Genomic DNA, 20646 nt, shown 5'->3' with positions numbered 1-20646 from the left:
ACCTGAGGTGAACCCTGTGTGATGTGCTCTGGGATATCTGGCGTCACTTGTACGACCCCATTTCTGTCAGTTCGGGTCATATTATTGGTGCTGAGTGATCTGATAGTGCTCAGCTCCAGAGTTAGTAGTAGTTGAAAGAGTGAGACCTTAGACTCTGTCTGGGTTTTGGCTACCTTTGTTACTTTCTGTTGAAATAGGTGATAATGTAGACCTCTACTTTGCTCTTCTTTTTTTTTTTTTTTTTAATTTGATAATCATTGATTGAAAATGTTTAAACTTAAGGGCTATAATTCTGTAAGGTACAAATTTGGTTTTGGTCACAAGAATTTCTCTTCTAAAGCATTGTTCCCCTGTATTCTGACCTGTATGCTGTGCCAAATAATAATTTGTATTAGGTGTTTTAGGGAAAAAAATTTAAAAAGTCCATAGATGGCAATTACTCAGTACATCTGGATGAGGGAGTATTCCTTCTTGCTTCAGGCAATTAATAGTTAGTTGATGACCAGAAATATGCATAGATTTGTATCCCTAATTAATTTTTAAAAGTGTACGTGTGGATGTTGTGTAGAGGTGTATCCAGGTCTGTTTCTGTACTCCTTTAAACATCATGCTGATCATGGCTTCAGTAGTATCTTCTATTAGAATTGCATGTCTTTTAAGTATTAATATTTTTAAAAATATATTTGCCCTAATGTGGCAAATAAGCCTATTCACTTCAGAATTGATAACTGCACTGGTAAGACAACGTAGTTTTGGTCCTTGTTTTTCCAGGCTGTCTGTTTTGTCATATCATGTGTGTTGATTCTTACATTGAACAGTGGAAGTTGAAGCATACCTGTGCTTTGATGTTGGTGCTTTGTTTCCTGTATATTCCTGGCATGCTGTCGTCTTTTCTTTCTGTATTCCTGTGCTCTTGTGTGTTCCTGAAACAAGTTGAAATCCTGTTTGTGCTGTCTCCAGAATATCTTTGTTGAAATGGATGCACTGGGTGATTGTATTAGGCAAGTTCTTTACCACTGTTTGCTCAGGGTGATGTGGTAGCTGCGTGTCATCAGACAATAGGATCATAGGTGAAAGTAGTGATCTTCTGTTATAATAGAAGTTAACATGGAATCTCTACAGGACAGTAGAGACAGTATTTCAGCAGAAAATATTTCAACAGCAAATACTGTGGACAGTATAACAACAACTGTTACTTTCTCTTCTAGGTGTTAAAATGGGTTGAAGAAGCAGTTCAAGCCTCCAAAGTGCATCTATTGTCTACAGACCACTTGACCATGGCTGTAAATACTTGGCAGATCCCTTTTGATCCAAGTCTGAAAGAAGTTACAGTGTCCTTGAGTGGTCCTTCACCAGCAATTGAAATTCATGATCCATTAGGTGAAGTAGTTTATACCTTCTTTTGTGATAGCAAAAAAAGTGAATGAAAAATACAAATAGTCTTGACTGTCTCCAGTAGGGAAGGCTGTATTTGTGATTCATAAATGTCTTTCACATTTTGAAAACCAGTATCAGGATTTCAGGATATTTTAAAATTTTATTTTATTTTTAAAATACAGGATCTTTGGAGATATACACTTTGGATATTTAAATTGTTCCCAATGTTCCATTTTTTTTGACTCAGAGGAAACTGGAAATCCTCCCTATTCTGACCACTTCATCTCACCTCCATCTGCTTTCTTACTGTTTGTCCTTGCATTCCAAATTTCTGGGCACCTTTGTTTTTATGTATTTATGTAGTCACTGAACCATCATTTAGGGGTTATACATGACTGTTGTTTTTTATGTGGTGAAAGGTAAACCAAGGTCTGGATTCTTTGAACTATGAGAGCATTCTGAATCAAACCCTGTTTCGTACCCGTCTCTAGCTGAACAGTGTGTGATGGGGAATGCAATGACGGATTTGGATGCGAATTTGTAATTGAAGATATTTTGAACACATCTACTGTTCATGGTTATTTTGATGGCTTAGGAACCTGGAAGAAATTTGCTTGGAGTGTCTCTCTTCAAACCATGATAACACACAATCCTGGGCGCAACTGTCAGGCTTAGCTCAAGCTTTGACCCCATCTATATGTTTTCCTTTCTCATAGGTCAGCTCCATGCATCTAAATCCACATAGTTGCACTGAAGTTAGTCGAGGCATGTCTAATAAGGTCTTAAAAATTGAGACTGGGACATCCCATTCTCAACTTTGCCTTTCCCTTTAGTGCTCTGAAAGAGCCAGATGTCTCTTTAGTGCTGATGGTACTTCATAGTCAGCCTTGAGGGAGCAAAATGCCTCTATAGAGAACCAGTTCCTGCATACAACCATCCATATATTTGTATGCATAGGTGTACGTATAAAGTATGGTATGGTGCAGTATGCAAACTTGCACTCTCTTATTGATGTCTATGATGTCTAACACACTAAATTTCCTGTGAGGATCTCGTATGCATTTCCACCCTTAGTCATGTGCTAATGCCCCTCTGCCAGGAGAACCTGGCTTATCAGTAGTTTTACTTGTGGAGTTTATCCTGCTTGAACTAGGTCTAGAGGATGGAAGAGTGGGCTGGCAGCTGGCAGGTAGATTAGGGTAAGTCTGTTCTAAGATCTCCTTTGAGCGAGTTTGCTTCTGTGCTGCCTCCTTTCACTGAGAGCTGAGTATTTTCTGTGAAGAAGAGAACTTGTTTTGCTTACAGTTTGTGGGTTTCCCACAGCTCTGTATTTTTGCAGGCTGTATTAAATTTCCCAAGTGAATGAAAAGAGTGAAAATAAATGAGCATTTTTTAGTATTCTGGTAAAGAATTACAGGGAATTTTGACTGTTGTAAATGTCATTGACCACTAAGTAGCGAGTAAGTCAAGTATCAAAAATACATCAGAACAGAAGAACAATATTGTATTTACTCTTTTTTTTTTTTTTTGGCAATACTGTGTTTACTCAATACTGTATTTACTCCCTGTTTTTTTTAGGCAAGCAGATCAGTAAAGGATCAGGACTGAATGAATTGCTAAATATCCACAACTCTGCAAAGGTAGTAAATGTCAAAGATCCAGAGCCTGGAACGTGGACAATTAAGGTAAAGTTATTGCAATAAATGTATGTATAAAATATGTGTAAATCAGGAACAGAAAGTGGATTGCGTAGACTAGCCTTAACCCCTAATCCAGCAGAGATTCAAGTTAACACAGTATATCAGGCCAAAAATTGCTTACCTGCAACCATAATAGGCAAAAGGGATGAGCAAGAGCACTCTTACTATAATGCGGTAAACTGGAAGATGAAGCTTAGGAATTGGCTAGACTTAGGGAAACAGATGTGTTCATCATTTTGTTTTATAACATGTTCATTATGTCATTTTAATCAACATTTCAAAATGTAATTGCACCAAATGGGAATGGAATGTTAAAACTTTAGGGATTGCGCTGTGGATAAGCTAGTATTTACATAAACTTAAGAACTAGCCCCAACATTGTTTTTTATGGCTAGATGCTGATGTTTCAAAACACTTGAAATGCGTTAGCTAACAAATGACACCCCACTACCACACCTTAAAATCTGTGCAAGGCCTAACTGTTTATGTAGAAATCACACTATTTAACTATGTTTTGTATCTTCAAACAAATAAAGTAGAATCTGTACCTTGAGCTGGTTCGTAGGGAGCAGCATGTTGTGACATATGTGCTTAGAGTCGGGGAGAGGAAGGGAGGTATAATGAACTATAAGTTTTTTACATCATCTTCTCAACTCTGTTGTGTAACTGTGGCCTAAACTGACTCATGCTTTGTCGTCTTGTTGTATACTTCTTTACATAGGTAAAGCAGCATGATCCCAGCTTTCCTAAACTGATGTGGAAACAATCACACTGGTATAGGTCCCTTCCAACTGAACTATTCTATTCTAGAACTGTAAATACTGTTTTGTCATTTTTGGAGGGGAAGCCACCTGTGTAATATACCTTTATAGCCAAGTTCACAATGAGGTGTGCTGAATGGATGCATGCTGTGTATCGTCTGTGCCATATGCACAGAGGTAGTTTGAAAAGGATTATTAATTCACATGTAGCACTGTAGGAAACTATTGATACTGCTGCAGAACTGGAACTAGAAAAGCATGTTGAGCTCAGCAGCTCTATGGAGAATTGTTTGAATATCTGTCTATGCTTCCAGGACCAGAAATGCTGAAAAACCTGGTACAGAGACACCCTGGTGGTCCGTTAACAACAACAACGATGACGACAACAACAACAAAAAAGTTTTGGTCCTGCTGGACTTTGTAACATCAGACATAGTGGGTACTGAGAGAACTTATCCTACAGTCAGTGCCTTAGTATTCAACTCTGTAGCTTGTTGGAGTCTTTTAGGTTAAGCATGCAGTCTGGTAAACATTTAATGCCCTGCAACACAGGGAAAGAGAGTGCAGAAAAAGCAAAAGCCTTGTGTGATCTCTTTCTGGCCCTGCATGGCTTTTGCTAAGCCGAGGCCTTTTTGGATATGAGTTGAGCCATGTGGAACCACTTGTGTATGCCTGCACTGTGTTGCCCAAATTTCTGGATTCCAGGAATTCCTGAGAGAGGAGCTTGCCACTCTTACAGGCTCAATGTGTAACACCCTTCAGAGCTAATAAGCTCTCCTGAAGCCGAGGCTGGCACTCAGCATGGTGCAAACTGCCAAGTGGCTCAGCTGGAACCAGGCCAGCATGCTCAGCTAGATGCAAACCAGTCCCGGCCAAAGCATCAGGCTGCTCCTGCAGTGAGGATTTTTAAGGTTTTTGTTTTTCTAAGCTCAGCATAATGCTGTCTCCAATTCTGTGGTGAATAAACCATCCAAATTTATTTTGAGTAAAAAAAAAAAAAAAGAATGTAGTTGAAATCTTTTAATTACTTTAACTTTTATGAGCAAACCAGGTCTTCATTAGGTTTGTGCAAACAGCTTATGTAGGTACTTGTCACCCGGAGGTGCAAAAAGTTGTCATTTTAGTATGATAACAAATCACGGTGAGCTAAACAGTATTAGCTGCTACTAAATCAGCTGGAGAATGATCAGTCCAAGAAGATCCACTGTAATCCACGAACAAGTCTTAGTGCAGTTTCAGTGCTCAGTGAAGTCTTTAAATCACAGGTTTGAGTAATATAAAACACATAGTATGCAATCCAGTTGCCTCCTGTGCTGCAGGAGGCCTCCAGTTGCCTTCATGTACTTCCGTTATGAGGACATCAAATCTGTGCATGCATGTGTATTTTATAAATAAGTTTACCTTTCAGGTCTGCTGTAGTACCCTTGGTTTACAAGGTGACAGGAGTCTTTTCAAAGAGCAATGACATGAGACGAGCATGTGGCTCCTCTCTCCATAGTGTATCAACGAACAGTACAGGTTTTGTGCAGAAGCAAGCATGCTTCTTCAGAAAGATGGTCCTGTTGTTGCATGTGTTTTCTGCACCTCAGAGCTAACTGTGAGACTAAATTTATCTGCTGGTCCTACTGCTGAGATACCTACCAAGAGATGGGCCTTAATAGGAACAGTCTGACTCGTTTAACAGAAGAGGGAGCATCAGTTTGCTTTTGCGAAATCCCTCCCACAAAGACCTGTCCTATGGACTCTCCTGAAAAGATTTCTTTGGAGCAGTTTGGGAGGCATCCAACATCTTGCAAGTAACAGTTACCTGCAAGCTCCAGGGCAGCAGCATTAGAAGGGAGTTGTATCTAATTACTCCTTAAAGGCCTTGCCTGCTGTGTGTTTTCAGTTGAAAAGGCTAGTGAGGGATGGAGGTGAGTCAGTGGGGGAGAGGCAGGGGTGAGAAGCCATCAGCTGCTGTTTTGTTCTGTGCTTAATCAATAGGCCATAGCTTTTCCGGCTGAGCAATGCCACAAAAACTTCCCTGCTGTGCAGAGTTAAATGATCATCTGTGTGATTGAGAAAAGGAGACGAAAAGCAATGAGAAATCAGCAGAAAAACTTGGCTGTTCTTGTGATCAAGACAGATCGTTAATGACTGCTGTTGTTGTTATTCCCTTATACCCCTATAGCCAAATGCAGATGGTTCAATGGAGTGTAATGACAAACCAGTCCAGAGTAATTTCCACTGAGCGAGCACATTCCTTCAAGCCTAATTCAGCTGCGTATCTCCATCACTGTAACTATATAAATATAACCATGCAATTAAAAATTTATTTGGCCATTGTAGCTTGGTTTTTCTGTTGTGTGAAAACTAAGAGTTTGTTTTACAAAACCCATGCACTTTTTAATACATTTGTTTATAGATACATGCATTTGGGGCAATTTTATTTTGTGTTGCTTGCAAGACAGGAAAGCATTTTTTTTCCTGACATCTGTGACAAACACGTTTGCTCTTTTTATCATACTGGTCCAGTCTGGGAGGAAAAACACTAATGTACAATGCTAGCGATCCATGTTTAAACTACAAATAATGAAAAGAGACTTGACAAAGATACTAACTGGAAAGAAATCCTTTGGGATGAAATTTATTCTTAGGTGTTTGCGTAAGACTGCCAGCTCCTAGGAATGACAATGATAGTTGCATTTATTGTTACTAGTAAATGGTAAAATTTTATAAGGTTATGCTAGCCATAAAAATTCACAAGTATCCAAAGATCTGAGTAATTCATAAAGAGAAATAATTTCCCAATATATTTTTCTATGGATTGTTCACTTGGCTTTAGTCACTGGCTTCTTTTGTTTGCACTAAGATTTTAAGGCTGTGACTGAAGACTTAAAAAAAAAACATTGAAAAGTTTATTCACACCATAAATTCCTTGTACAGATGCATAAAGCTATAAGAAGAGAACTTTGTCACTGAGTTTGTCTCATGAAATTTTAACTGCCAATTAACGCTTGATAACATGAGTTGTTTGGCACACTTAAATATTTGTTTGTATTGTTAACAGCTGGTTTATATAAAAAAGGCTTTAGTAGTGATTTTTCTGAGGTGAAAGGCTAGCCAAATAGAAGCAAATAGAGGTTGTTTTAATCAGATAGACATCAATTTGTCATACTGTCTAAATGGCTGTCCCTAGGCAGTTAGTTACAAGAAACAACTGTTTCATTTAATATTCACATGCAGCTGTATCGGAGGTGGTTACTAAACTGAAGGAATTATGTGTTTGAGAATGGATCAGATAATACTCTCTAGATAGATAAAGCTCAGTGGAATTGTTTCATTTTAATACTGATTTTCTTTCACATTGCAAGTCTTGTGTGCTGTATCATCTCCCTGAACAAAAACTCAGAGTAGGTTCTACTAACTGCGGATTTGATCTTGGCATAACATAGCTTAGATATCACTCTTCACAGCGTTTTGAATCTTTATTTTTTCCTGCTATTCTGGTTGAAACTGTCCATGGGTTTGTCATCGTTAAGTCTGTAAAAATCTAACTCTAGGCTCAGTGCAGTGCAGCAGTGTTTTATTGGGTTTTTTGTTTGGTTTTTTTTTTTTTCTAACACCTGAAGGGTGTGGAAGTAGGTGAGGACAAAAAGCCTTGGGTTCCTGTGCACTCTTGGCAAGTAGCAGTTGTCCTTTTCTTTCTCAGCATAGAGTGATAGAAAGTAACTTAAAGAAGATAAATCAAAATAATTCTAAGATTGGGGACTTGCATAAAAGCTACTGTACCCTCAAACAACATGAAGCTAAGGCTTTTCAAGAGTGGGTGAATGCGTGGGGGTTGTTTGTGATTTGTTTTTTGCTGATTCAACCAGAATGACAAGGTGGGGGTGGGTGGGTGGAGAATAGAGGTGAGAGGTGCTTCTGCATCCTCTGCTTTCCCACTGAGACCTTGGCTGGGAAAGAGAAGAATCTTTAGTATACGGTATTGATTGAGGTTGGCCTATACTAGCCACTTGTTTCATGATACGCAGTGCCTGTGATGTTTGCATATGCCTCATGGGTAAAATTAGTTTTGTGTATATTTAAAAAGGGAGCTTACTAATAAATAAAAAGGTAAGATAAATTATTGTAGCACTAGCAGTAAATTGTTTATATATATTATCAGCAAAAATTTTACACTGATTTTTCTGTTGACTTGTGTTTCATTTACTATTTTGTAATATCCTTTATAATGGTCAAAATCCTAACTTCCAGACAGTCTCCCATTACAGTCACTGGCATGTGACAAGTAGTTGTTGATCTTGTGTGTTGTGATTTACCTCCAAGAGTATTGGCTCTTTTTGCTGATGCTACAATTGCAGGGTCCAGTATCTAAAAGTAAAGCTTTATTAAATGCGTTTTTACTTACTTTTGACATAAGCCTCCTTTCTGTCTTGTTTTTAATGAAAGCTGAAATCTATCTACTGAACTCAGTGGATGGATCAGAAACTTTGCAATTCCTGAAACGCTAATTATGCGCATGGTCTTTCACTCTGTTTTTTCAGACCTCGAGCAGTGGAAGGCACTCTGTTCGGATCACAGGTCTCAGCACTATTGACTTTCGAGCTGGGTTTTCTAGGAAGCCAACGTTAGACTTTAAAAAAACATCCAGCAGACCAGTGCAAGGTTCGTTTCCATTTTAGTCCATGCCAAGCAATAACCGTTTTTGGGCCCCCCAAATCAAGGAGAACTCTATGATGATCTCTCTGGTGAACTTTGTGATAAATCTGGGGCTGCTGTTGGTTGGTTCTTGGGCCTTGAACGTGTGAGAGCAGCCAGTGTTCCTGTTTTATCATACTACGGTATTTTTTCGTATTAGCTTGGTTTTTTATGTCACATAAATCCAGATATTTTTAGCTATGAAATGCCTCAAAATTGCAACGCTGTTTTTGTTACTTTTGGAGCTTTAGAAAAAGCCTGTGGCTCTGGGGCATGGTGAGGAGTTCATAAAGAGGCTGCTATTTCAGAAACACCTGTTGGAAATCAGTAATTTAAACCCTCATCAGTGCTGTGTCTGCTGGCAGCTAATAAGCAGAGCACAGCTTAGCACAACTTAGTTTTTTGCTACTTAGTAAGTAAGGGTTGAAATTGTATGGTGCGTTCATGGGGTAGTGAGCCATACATATGGAATTTAACTTTTTCCTTTTTTAATTATTTATTTTTTTAGCACTTAAAATAGCATGTTTCTGTTTTTCTAGGGATTCCTACCTTCGTGCTGCTAAATACCACGGGGATCTTTCTTCCAGCTAGAGTAGATCGACTGGAACTTCTGAGTATTACAGGGGAACTTCTTAAGACCTTGCCTGTGAAATACTATCCTGACAGAAAGCCCTATGGACTATGGAATATTTCTGACTTCATTCCACCAGATGAAGCCTTTTTTGTTAAAATAATGGGCTACGACAAGGATGATTATCTTTTTCAGAGAGTTTCAAGTGTTTCATTTTCTAGTATTACTCCTGGTAAGAGATTTAACTTGAAATGAATGTACATTTGTCATATCTGAATCAGTTAGATAAGATACTAGATATCAATTCTAACTTATACAAGTACTTTCTGTGCTGTTTCCTTCCTAAGTTCTATCTCTAGATCGTGATGGACAAGTTAATGTATTATCTACTAAGTATAACTTTATCAGAAGTTGAATTTCCTTTTAATAAAAGGAAAAGATAGGATATATGTTAGTAGCTGTTAATAATCTTTTGGGGAATATTTGCTTTCTTCAGCTGCTCCAAAAGTTACAATGCCCATGAAGACTCCAGGATATTATTTACAGCCAGGGTCTGTTCCTTGCCACGTAGAAAGTCTTATACCTTTTACTCAGCGTTTTACTAAAAATGGAGTAAAACTAGGAGTGGATCAGTTCTTCAGGTAAGTAGTGACCTTTTTTCCAATACTGTTTTATTTCCTATTTATATCCCATGATTTCTATTTATTATTTACTATTATATACTGCTTATATCCTATTACTTCCATTCTGTTATTTTTGGTGGTATTCATTAGGGAGGCTGTATTCTATGGAGAGATTTATAATATATATGTGCATGTTTGAGGAGGGTGTACAATCTGATGAGATTATGTCGTTCTGGCCAAAATCCCCCTCAAATGTGTGCTCTTAAATGATGATAAACTGGGTCTAAAAGTCTAGAAGGCAAATGCTTTTAATTTATATTTTTAAAAGTTATGTTAAGTAGATGGGTAACTAGTTTTTTTTCTGGAACACCCCTCTCCCCCCCAATACATAGATGATTATGTAACATACATTAATTTGCTTTATTTTTAATGGTCTTTCATGGATACCCTAGAAGTAGGTCCTATGACCTACCCTAGAAAATTTTCCTCTTCAGAAAATCTCTCGCAATAGGAAAACTTATACTGAATATACCAGAAGGCTCTTCAGATTTCTGTATAGAAAATGGATTGCATGCTCTTTCTCTGTAGAATGAGATAAGAAATTAAAAAAAAAAAAAAAAAAAAAAAAAAGAATTAAAATACTCATAAAGTCCATCTTGTAATTCTGGTAGTTGAACACAAAAGGAAAGTATGTGCTAGAAAAGTGTCGGCAGCCTCTTGTAAAGCCTGAAGAACTTCAGGAGAAGACTGAAGGCTAAGTTCTAGCATTCAATAGCAGGTTGTCCTGGTTTCGGCTGGGTTAGAGTTAATTTTCTTCCTAGTAGCTGGTACAGTGCTGTGTTTTGGATTTAGTAGGAGAATAATGTTGATAACACACTGATGTTTTTAGTTGTTGCTAAGTAGTGCTTATCTTAAGCTAAGGATTTCTCAGCTTCTGTGCCCAGCCAGCAAGAAGGCTGGAGGGGCACAAGAAGCTGGGAGGGGACACAGCCAGGGCAGCTGACCCAAGCTGGCCAGAGGGATATTCCATACCATATGACATCATGCCCAGTATATAAACTGGGGGGAGTTGGCTGGGAGGGGTGGATCGCGGCTCAGGAACTGACTGGGCATCAGTTGGCAAGTGGTGAGCAATTCCATTGGGCATCACTTCTTTTGTATATTCTAATTCTTTTAGTATTATTATTGTCATTATATTATTATTATTATTAATTATCATTATTTTTCTTCCTTTCTGTCCTATTAAACTGTCTTTATCTCAACCCACGAGGTGTTTTTTGTTTTGTTTGTTTTTTTTTTTTTAATTCTGTCCCTCATCCCGCTGGGTGGGGGGAGTGAGCGAGCAGCTGTGTGGCGCTTAGTTGTCGGCTAGGATTAAACCATGACACAGGTACATGACTACCAAAATTATATTCTGAAGCACCCTTGTACACTGTCGGCAGTGTGAAATGCTGCAGCGCTCTCTCGCGCCTTTTTTTTTTTTTTTTTTTTTTTTTTTAAATGAGGTGCCATTTACATTTAGTCAACCTCGGCACATACTTTAGCAGCTGTGTAATTCTTTCCATTCTTTAGTTATCAAACCACACACTCCTACTCCTTGCTTTTCACATATCCAGCACCTTTATGATTGGGCTGCATTCTTCATTTTCATATTACAAACCAGGTGAATGAACAGATCATCCAAGTTAATTTAACAAAATATATCTCAAGCCAAATATTATTGATCACAGTTAAATACGGTCTAATTTGGCTTGTCTGCATTTTATTAGTAGTGAAGTTCCATACAGGATTTGTCCAGCTTACTAGTTTAATGCAGATTTGAGCTGTATTCTTGCTCTGCATTGAATGAGTTTGAGTTTTGTTTTGGTGACAAGATGTCATCTTTACTCAATTTTTTTTTTTTAAATACTTATTTCAAAAAGGAAATGGTTTATAAGGTGAATATTGTAGTTCTATCAGGACAGTTGTCTATGTGAAAATAGCATTAGAATGAATATAGGTTAAAGGTTCTTGAACATACTTTGAAAAAATTTTTTTTGCTTTGATTTGAGAGGTACTATGAGCTATAATAATAATTCCTCTTTTTAAATGAGTAATATGTAAGAAAAAGAAATTTCTCTAAAATTGCAACAGTTTTGTTTTTCTAGATTTCCGCATCCTGTGGCAGGTGGTCTAGTAAGAAAATTTGGATTTTGGTTAATATTCTAGTGTATTTCTGACAAGTCTGATTTAGGAGACCAAGAACAGTAGTTAAGCACCTCATTCCAGTGGGAAATCAGTGGGAACTGAGCACTAATATGTCTTTAAAATCCATTCTGTATTGTAAATGGCAGATCCCACCAACTCTGCAAAGGTCAGAATCGGCAAAAATAATGTGTGAAATTCTGACAAGAAAGGCAACCCATTTAGTTAATTAAAATAATAATCATAATTTAAAGAAAAATCACTCTGAATCAACTCATATTTGTGGTTCTTAGTCAAGTCTAGTATCTGATTTGCTAAACCATGCAGAACGTATCCCTCCAAACTATGCGTCAACTAGTGTGGTACGAGTGAATCTTGTGTTTTAGTTCATTCATGTGAGCCACAGCCTGCTGCTGGTAACTTCCCAGGTGAAAACGTGATATGGAGTGTGGAGGTTTATGGCGACCAAGAAGTGTGATTAGATACACCATGAATATCACTGTGCTCTCTGCTGGTGTTTCTACAGTAACTAATAACCAGAATGTAATTTGGTCTTTGGATTTTGCGGCTTGGCTAAGGGAGCATGTTTGTATTTTCCAAACTGACTAGATAAGCAGCTTGATCAGCAAATTGCATATATTGTAAAATTATTTGGATAAATAAATGACTTGATGCTGAAAGGTGCTGAGTTACCCCAATAACACATGTTGCAAAGAGTTGTGTACAGTTACTGCTTTTTAGAGTCAGTGCCAAAGTGTGCAGCAGGTGCCTTGAGGTGTGTATTATTCATTGCTACTGTTGTATTTAATTTTTTTTTTTGACCACCACAGGTCTCTGTCAAGCTTTTCCACTCTGGACACGTTTCCTTTTATGCTTCCATTCTCAAGGTTTCCATGTTCGACATCTGGTGTATAGCAAAAGTCAGGAATGAAGAAGAATAGGATTGCATAACTTCTCTTTTTCAAGGGAATTATGTTAAGTGAAGCTTCTCACTTTTTACTTGGAAGAAACACTACCTTATTCTTTAGTGTTGGCAGTTACTGCCATGTCCATTTGCCAGCATTGCACTGTAAAATGTCATAGATTTGATATATGATATGTTAGGTTATCTAGAGTAAGCATGAAGTAAGAGAGAATAAGTAGGAAGCCATTTAAGGTCACTATATACTGTTTTCATTTGTGGTGTAGTTGGATTGTCTGTCTCATGGTGCTACAGCATTGAACTTTCATGCGTATTCCAAGTCTCTTTCTCTTGTTCTTTCTGTATCCTTTAAGGGTTGATAAATCAATCTATTCAGACAAACAAAAGAGAGACAAAGGGTTCACTAATTTAGTGTTTTCCCATAACATGGCAATTACTTGCCAAAGCTAGCATGGATATTTTAGTGCTCATCAGTTTTGTTTGTATGCCATAGCAACAGGCCAGAGGGAGCGCTGAGACACTGCAGAAGCACCACTGTTTTGCTCATTTATGTCATCCTCTGTGTGTCTGTTGCACCATTAGTTGTATAAAATGTGGTTTTGAATCTTGAGATGCTGTAAGAGTGTTTATTTTTAAGCACATGTAACCACCAGTCAATGTAGTTACACTTTTATTCTCTTCTTGACTTTAACGTTGTATGTGATAGATACATGGTATTATTGCCTATCAGCTTTGCCCTTGCTGTGATTTATAGAAAAGCTGCAAGTATTTCTGTGGGTTCCTATTATGTTATCTTGCTCACATCTCTTCTATACCCCGCCCTCCATTTTCAGTCTTGAATCCATCAATTCTGTCTTTATATGTGTTGCACTGTTTATTTTTGTATGGTTAGGCAATCAATGTGCAGAATATTGGATTGTCATAGTTATTGCTGGTCATAAGTTCAGAGGTGCAGCCGGCAGAGCAGAAGTCAGAGTCATCTTCGCATTTTGCTGGACTGTAAATGTTTGGGATGGAGGTAGTCCCAGCAGTTTAAAAAGTACAAAGAGAGCTGCCTGCAGTAGGGTAGATGCTGCCCTCTCCACTGTATGAACCTAATAGTGGATTTGCATATAGAGGGGGCAAAGCAGATGGTATCTGATAAAGGTTGGGGTCTCCTTTATGTGTAGCCCCTATCTGTACCTGTGAGTTTGAGAAGCTCAGGCTGGGAGGATGAACCCTTGTTACCCTTGCTAGTAAGAGCTGCAGGTTTGGTACTGCATACTGGTTCTATATAGAAACTTCTCGGTATTAAGGAAAGGTATCTTCTCAAGTAGTAAATATAACAATAGAGTATGAGCAGCTGAGTGAATGACTGCAAATACAGTGGGTTTAGTTATTGTGTGACAACTGTTGACATATGTTAAAGACATATTTGTAGATGTGCAAGTGAGACATTCTGCAAAAACTTACATTTCTTAATACTTATAAGAAGGCTGACAATGTATATATCGTTTCTTTAAATAAAATCCATAAAGCTAGATCCAATTTGATTCATCAGAGGGTCTGTTTTTCCTCTGAATTATTGTGAAAATCTCCTGTGTCTGTAGTCAGGAAACCAAGTTCCTGTACTTCTTGATTCCTTCAGGAATTTAGTGAGTATGCCCTTTTCTTCCTCCAGAGAATCATCTAGTATGAGTTGGGAAATTGCCAAGGTCTCCTTGCCCGATGAAGGCTTTTACGAGTGTATGGCAACTAGCAGTGCAGGAACCGGACGTGCGCAGACATTTCTGGATGTATCAGGTGGGTAGTAGTCCATCCTTCTACGCTGAAGCGTGCTAATACGTTGTGCTGGAACACTTAACAGAGAGCAGTGGCACTTGGGGCCAATAAAATACATTTCCAGTTCTAAGTATATTTTTAATTAATGTGTGTTTTCTTACCCATGTACGCAAGTGTGCTGATGTTTATTCAGCACCCTTGTTTTAAATATTAACATTGGATTTGTTTTAATTAGTTCCCACTACCACTTGGACTTGCAGAATAGATATGGCCTGTAGGAGCAGAAATCGAAGTCTCAGATTTCAGTTGTTCTCATTTTTATTTCAAGCTGTAGCAATTATATGTTTACTTGATGTATGTATGTATTATCTGATAGACGAGGAATTACAAAAGTTGCATTCAAAAGTTTTCTGCTTTTTTTTGAACAAGAGTTAGTAAATTGTTGGAAATCTCATCTATTACCTTGAATTTTTTGAAAGTGAATAACTAGGATGAAGGAAGTAAAATTAAATGAGGAATAAATAGGGCTAATCACAAAGATAATTGTGAATAAACAGTAGTATTTGGTTGCTAGCCCCAAAATGGCTAGCAATCATTATGTATCAATAGATAATTTTGATCACTGGTTGTTTGTTTTTTTAATTTAATTTAAAATGTTATTAACTTCATAAAAATGTCAATTTAAAGGACAACTAGTTGTAAATCTGGTCATGCATTTAGTATGAGTTGGTGTGCCTTATGTGTTGAAGCAGTTTCAAAGCTTAAAGCACTGATATTCCACTTGCTGAGAGAGAGGGAATTTTCCTTGTGTAAGTTAATGACCAGTTCAGACTTGGGGCACTAAATGATTATGCCCCATTAATTATTACTGAAAGTTAGTTGTGGTAAGAGAGAATCCTTCCTGAGAAGTGATTAGTGTCATCCTGGTCAAGATTTGGACATAAATTTGGAGTGGGAGAGAGTAAAGTTGGTTGTCTTCTGTGAAAGGCAAATGTAAAGCTACGCTGCTTGTGTACCTGTCAGTCTGATCGCTGGGACACGTGGATGTTGGTTATCGCCTGCAGATCATGATGTTGAGTTTCAATTGCAGGTCAGCTAGAAATGTTTCCCAAAGTAAAACAACAGGCTTTACTTAACAAAGTTAATCCTTTTAACTCTATCAGAGGAATTTAGTTTAAATGACTGTAAACCAAGGTGCACCCCAAACACAGATGGAGAAAACATAAAACCAGGCACGGTTTTGAACGGCTTCAGCAGACAGTAGAGGTCTTCTGTGGGAAGATGACTTGCAGGAAAAATGAAGAAGAAAAGCTTAATTATGCGTGTGGGTGGGTGGATGAAAACCCTGTCCATACTATAGTAAATTTTGTCGCTTAATTTTTCACAGTTGCAATTCAGTCTGAGGGAAGGGAAAAATAATTTCTATTTTGAAACAAAAATCCATTCTATATAGCCTTCTATTTGTGTTGATCAGACATCTGTCATGCAGAAGTGTAAGCTATTGCTCCTGACTAGGGAAAACACTGGAGCTGAGTCAGTTAATTTACAGTGGTAGGGAGGATAGTGGAGCTCAGAACAGCAGTTTGAATTCAGCCTCAGGGTTTCATATAACTGCTTGAAATCAAAGTTGTCTAGTCTTTTATCTGCTGTAGTAGCTAATTCAGGTTAGTTAACCTGGATTATGAATCATAGAATCACAAAACAATTTAGGCTGGAGGGACCTTTTGGAAGTTACCTAGTCCAACTCGCAGCTCAAAGCAGAATTAATTTCCAAGCTTGATTGCATTTCCCAGGAACTTGTCCAATCAAACTTTGAATGTCCCCAAGGATAGAGATTTCACAAGTTTCACGGGCAGCCTTCAGTGCTTAACTACCCCCAATAGGAAAATATTTTGCATGTCTAGTCAGAATTTCCCCTGCTGCATATTATGGCTACAGACTCTAATCCTTTTTTTTTTTTTTTTTTTTTGTGTGTGCCCTGAGGAGACTCTAACTCTGTATTCTCTAGAACAACCCACTCAATAGTTGAAGAGGGTGACTATCTATCCCTTCACCTTCTCTTTTCCAGGTAAAGATGTTCCTCTCACTGCAGTATGAGCAAATCCAAAGAAACCAGTGTAATATCCAGTAATTCCACACAAGGCAAAGTTTGTAGAGAAAAAGCCCTCTTACACCGAGTGGTAAATTTGAGGAGAGGAACATCCTTTTAGTCACACAAAGTACTCTAGTAGAATAGAACAGTGACATCAATACTTACCCAAGTCCTAGCTCTAGAGCACTATTTTATATTTTGGCTATGGAAATCCTTCAGGCGGATAGGGTATTCCCATATGCTTGTTTCAAACTATGTTTTGGAGGACAAGAAGGTGTTATATTCTGCCCCAGAAATTGTGGGCATAAAGATTCTTGGTCTGGAACTTGCAACCATCCTCCTCCTCACACAGAAAACTGAAAGAGAATCCTAACTTTTTTCTTGTGGTATTGGTAGCACTTGAAAGTCAAGAGTGATGAGGGGAAAAATTCCCATATCCTCTTATTTAGAGCACTGAGAGACCGACTGAGACTGACTCACTATGTAAACATGAGCAATTAGTTCTGTTTTGAGCCATGCAGAGGATTAATGTGAGGGAGAGGCTTTGAAATCCTTGTGTACAAATATTTGGAAGAAAATTCTTCTTTGAGCAAAGTAAACAATCTTTTCAAGTATTCTTAGTTTGCCCAGCTGACAGACAGTATATCACAGGTAATCCATTTTGTCAACTGCTGTGTGAAAGGTATTGGAACTGTGTCAACATTTTCTAGTTTCAGAAAAAGCAAACACTTGAGTTTGACTGTCTTACTAGTATTAAATCTTTAAAATGTCAAATGGCTTGTTAGCTTGTGCAGGCACCTTAACTCAAGTGCCAGTAAAGTGCTCTGAATTCAGCTTAGAGTTTGGCTGGGGATTGCTATGTGTGTGCACTATTATGATAAGAGGCTGGTGTAGTCCAAAAGATGTTGTGCCCCACCGGACTGACATTCAAAAGATGGGGATTTTAGTCCTGTACTGGCCTTCATCTCTCTCTTCTCTAAGTTTCTTTAAGTAACATACTTGGTGATATGCCCATGGAAAGCATTAGAAGATTTGTCTTTTCTCCCAAACAAACCAAAACCTAAAGTGCGGTGGAGAAACTCCATTCTCAGTAAGCAAGGGTAGCTTTTCTTGACTCTCCTCTGCATGTGTTAAAATACACAGTTTTGGTGATAAGGGTGATTGCTGTTAGGGACTGTGTTTATAGAGAAGCCGAGCTGCACAACCAGCAGCATGCAGAGTGTATGAGTGATTCATTGCCATGCAGAGATCTAGTATAAAGCTTGTGAACCTTATCTGAGACCCCACATGAGACTTAAATGAGGAGGAGTTATGGCTGGCTCTGAGCTTAGGAGTAACTTTCGCCCTTAATAAATATTCACTCTTAATAAATATAGACTTTTTTTATTCCTGGTTATCTTTGCTTTTCTTAGGATGATTGTGTTTTAGTGTGTACTGATAAAGATTTGTTCTTGCTCTTACAGCTGTCTTATTTCTGCTAAAGCATCCCACTCAGAATATTTTTCATTGCAGATCTTTCTTTTTTCAAGAACCAGTCTGGGGAAAAACAAGTGGAAAATATATATATATATATGTGTGTGTGTGTGTGTTTTTAATGGGAAAGCATAAAGTGATACATAGTGTATTTTCTTTGTTGAACATTTGAATGTTGCCTCCTTTATCAGTGATATCTCAAGAAGGATCAGGACGACTGCTCCTATTTTAAGCATCTGTTGTTTCAAAGTTTAATTCCAGTACAAAATTATTGCAGGTGCTATCTTCCAGGAGTGTGATAGAAGTGTACAGATGAGTAGAGTGGAAAGCAAATAATAACAAATAGTGGAAGTTACAACACAAAATATGTATGGATAGGAAGGAAAACATAATGACATTAACAGTTTCCACTCAAATCTTAGGTAAGGGCTGTTGTAAGTGGCCGCTGCCTAGAGCAGCGCCAGTCTAGGAATTCTTCCTGCCTGGCTGCTGAAGCTCAGCCCCGTGAGCCCAGGGACCTGAGGGTCTCTGTCCCAGACCCGTGGATGCTGCTCCTGCTTTCCTGTTTGCACATTCGTGAGTAGTGAAGCTGAACAGGTATCACAGAGGCACACACAGAGGACACTGACGCAGCGGACACTGACACAGCCAGCTCCACAGACTCCTACAGACAAGGTGCTGCCTTCAACAGCAGCCACATGTAGGACTTGCATAAAGCATGGACAGCCAACTCCCCTCCTCCTCCCTGGCTGGTAAGGATTGAAGTTCACTAGTGAGAGCACATACTCACTGCTCTCTAGAGACACATGCACATTTGCAGATCCCTCGAGTACTGGCAGGGCCCCTCTGTCCCCCCGATACCCCTGCCCAGACCCTGGGCCCTCTTCCGTGCTTCTTGCCGGCTGTTGCAGCTTGAAGTTTGCTAACTGTGGTCACACCTCAGTCAGAGGTCAGACTCTGAGACCTGGTGGTGGTCCTGTCTCTTCCTTCTGTTGCTGTGGCGCTCTGATCTCTTGTTGGCTTTCCCCGGTGCAAGATGAGCTCAGAGAACACAGTGCTACATCCTCTCTCGTATGTGATGTGATCTTTCATCCTAGGTGACATGATAGTTTTGACCTAAATCAGGTGTGTTCCTGTGATGTAAGCTCCTGTCAGGTAGCTTAGCACCAAGGAATGAGGATGCTGCCCTGGGTTCTGTTTCACGGCTTTAGCAATGTGAAATTAAACTAAATATTTAACCAATATGACATAATTTTTTATTTTTTTAACTCTGTAGTGTACTTGAAGTTGTTTATCAAGAATCCACAAATGAATCAAAGGTTCCCAAATCTTTCTCTTAAAATTTTGTTCTTTATTCTGCTCTTTCTACACAGAGCCTCCACCCATGATTCAGGTTCCTAATAATGTCACGGCTGTGCCAGGTGAAGGAGCCATCTTGACCTGCCTAACTTTAAGCACAGTGCGTTACAATCTCACCTGGCAGAGAAATGGCAGGGATGTGAGGCTTAAGGAGCCCCTGCGAATAAGGATGATGAGCAACCTGTCTTTAGAGGTGAAGACTGTAAAGCTTACGGATGCTGGCAAGTACAACTGCATCGCTTCTAATGAGGGTGGATCTACCACCGCATCAGTCTTCCTTACGGTGCAAGGTAACAAGAAAACTGCATGTTAAACTTACTCTGTCGTGGTTTATATTTTCTTTATCTTGTGAGCTGTCTCTCTTAGTAATTTTGGTATTTTATTTATGCCTGTTGATAAAACTGCTTGAAGACTGACAGAACATTATGTAGCTCTTCCCTGTTTTAAAATGGCACTGGGAGTAACCAAACAGCACTAGTACTCATTTTGCGACACTGCCTTGTGCTGTTGTTGTCTCTGAGCCGTGGTTTGATCCTCCTCCTGTAACTACCAATTTAACTGCTGTACAAGCGAACGAAGCCTGAGGTAGTTTTGTTGTTAGCGTCTCCTAAAGAGTAGAGCACAGAAATAGTTACATACATGCACACCACTCCAATATTTGTAGCCAGCAGGCTGGCTATGTGGATTTTTTTTTTAGTGAAATTATAACTATAGTTATATATGTGTAACTAAATTGGTAAAAGTTTCTGTGTTCATCTGGATTATTTTATATCTCTTTATAACAGAATAGTACTTCTAAGTTTTTCTGTGTATTATGTTATTGTATCTGTCTTATAGTGCCAAGCTAAGAACTAATTACAATTTTATGAAGGGCTAGATTTTTATGAAGGCAAGGACTTTAAAAATGTCGGAACTGAAAAAGACAGCATGGGTGAGACCAAACAAGGTCTAGATCCGTGCTGTTGCTTCATACTGGGAATAAATTTAAAAAAAATATGTATAAATGCAGTAATTTTGTCTTGGAGCTAATCCTTTTAAAATTTGAAAGTACTGCAGGTTTCTCTCCGTTTGCCTTTGTCATGTGGAGTTTTGAACCTTTGGTTCCTAGCTGCTTGTCTGTGGGTAAGAAGAGACACAACT

General features: G+C 38.6%; 1 protein-coding gene across 1 annotated transcript in view; it reads left to right on the top strand.

Annotated features, from left to right (window-relative positions):
• HMCN1 (hemicentin 1) overlaps positions 1 to 20646 on the top strand; it is a 201240-nt gene that overhangs the window by 50668 nt on the left and 129926 nt on the right. Inside the window, 7 exon segments of the mRNA XM_050900953.1 lie at positions 1209 to 1380; positions 2956 to 3062; positions 8368 to 8488; positions 9061 to 9324; positions 9589 to 9733; positions 14482 to 14603; positions 19521 to 19796. Of these exon segments, the coding sequence (XP_050756910.1) occupies positions 1209 to 1380; positions 2956 to 3062; positions 8368 to 8488; positions 9061 to 9324; positions 9589 to 9733; positions 14482 to 14603; positions 19521 to 19796 (1207 nt within the window).

The sequence above is a fragment of the Gymnogyps californianus genome, chromosome 8, assembly GCF_018139145.2.
Source record: "Gymnogyps californianus isolate 813 chromosome 8, ASM1813914v2, whole genome shotgun sequence".
Classification (NCBI taxonomy): Eukaryota; Metazoa; Chordata; class Aves; order Accipitriformes; family Cathartidae; genus Gymnogyps; species Gymnogyps californianus.
This window is presented reverse-complemented; position numbering and strand designations above follow the sequence as displayed.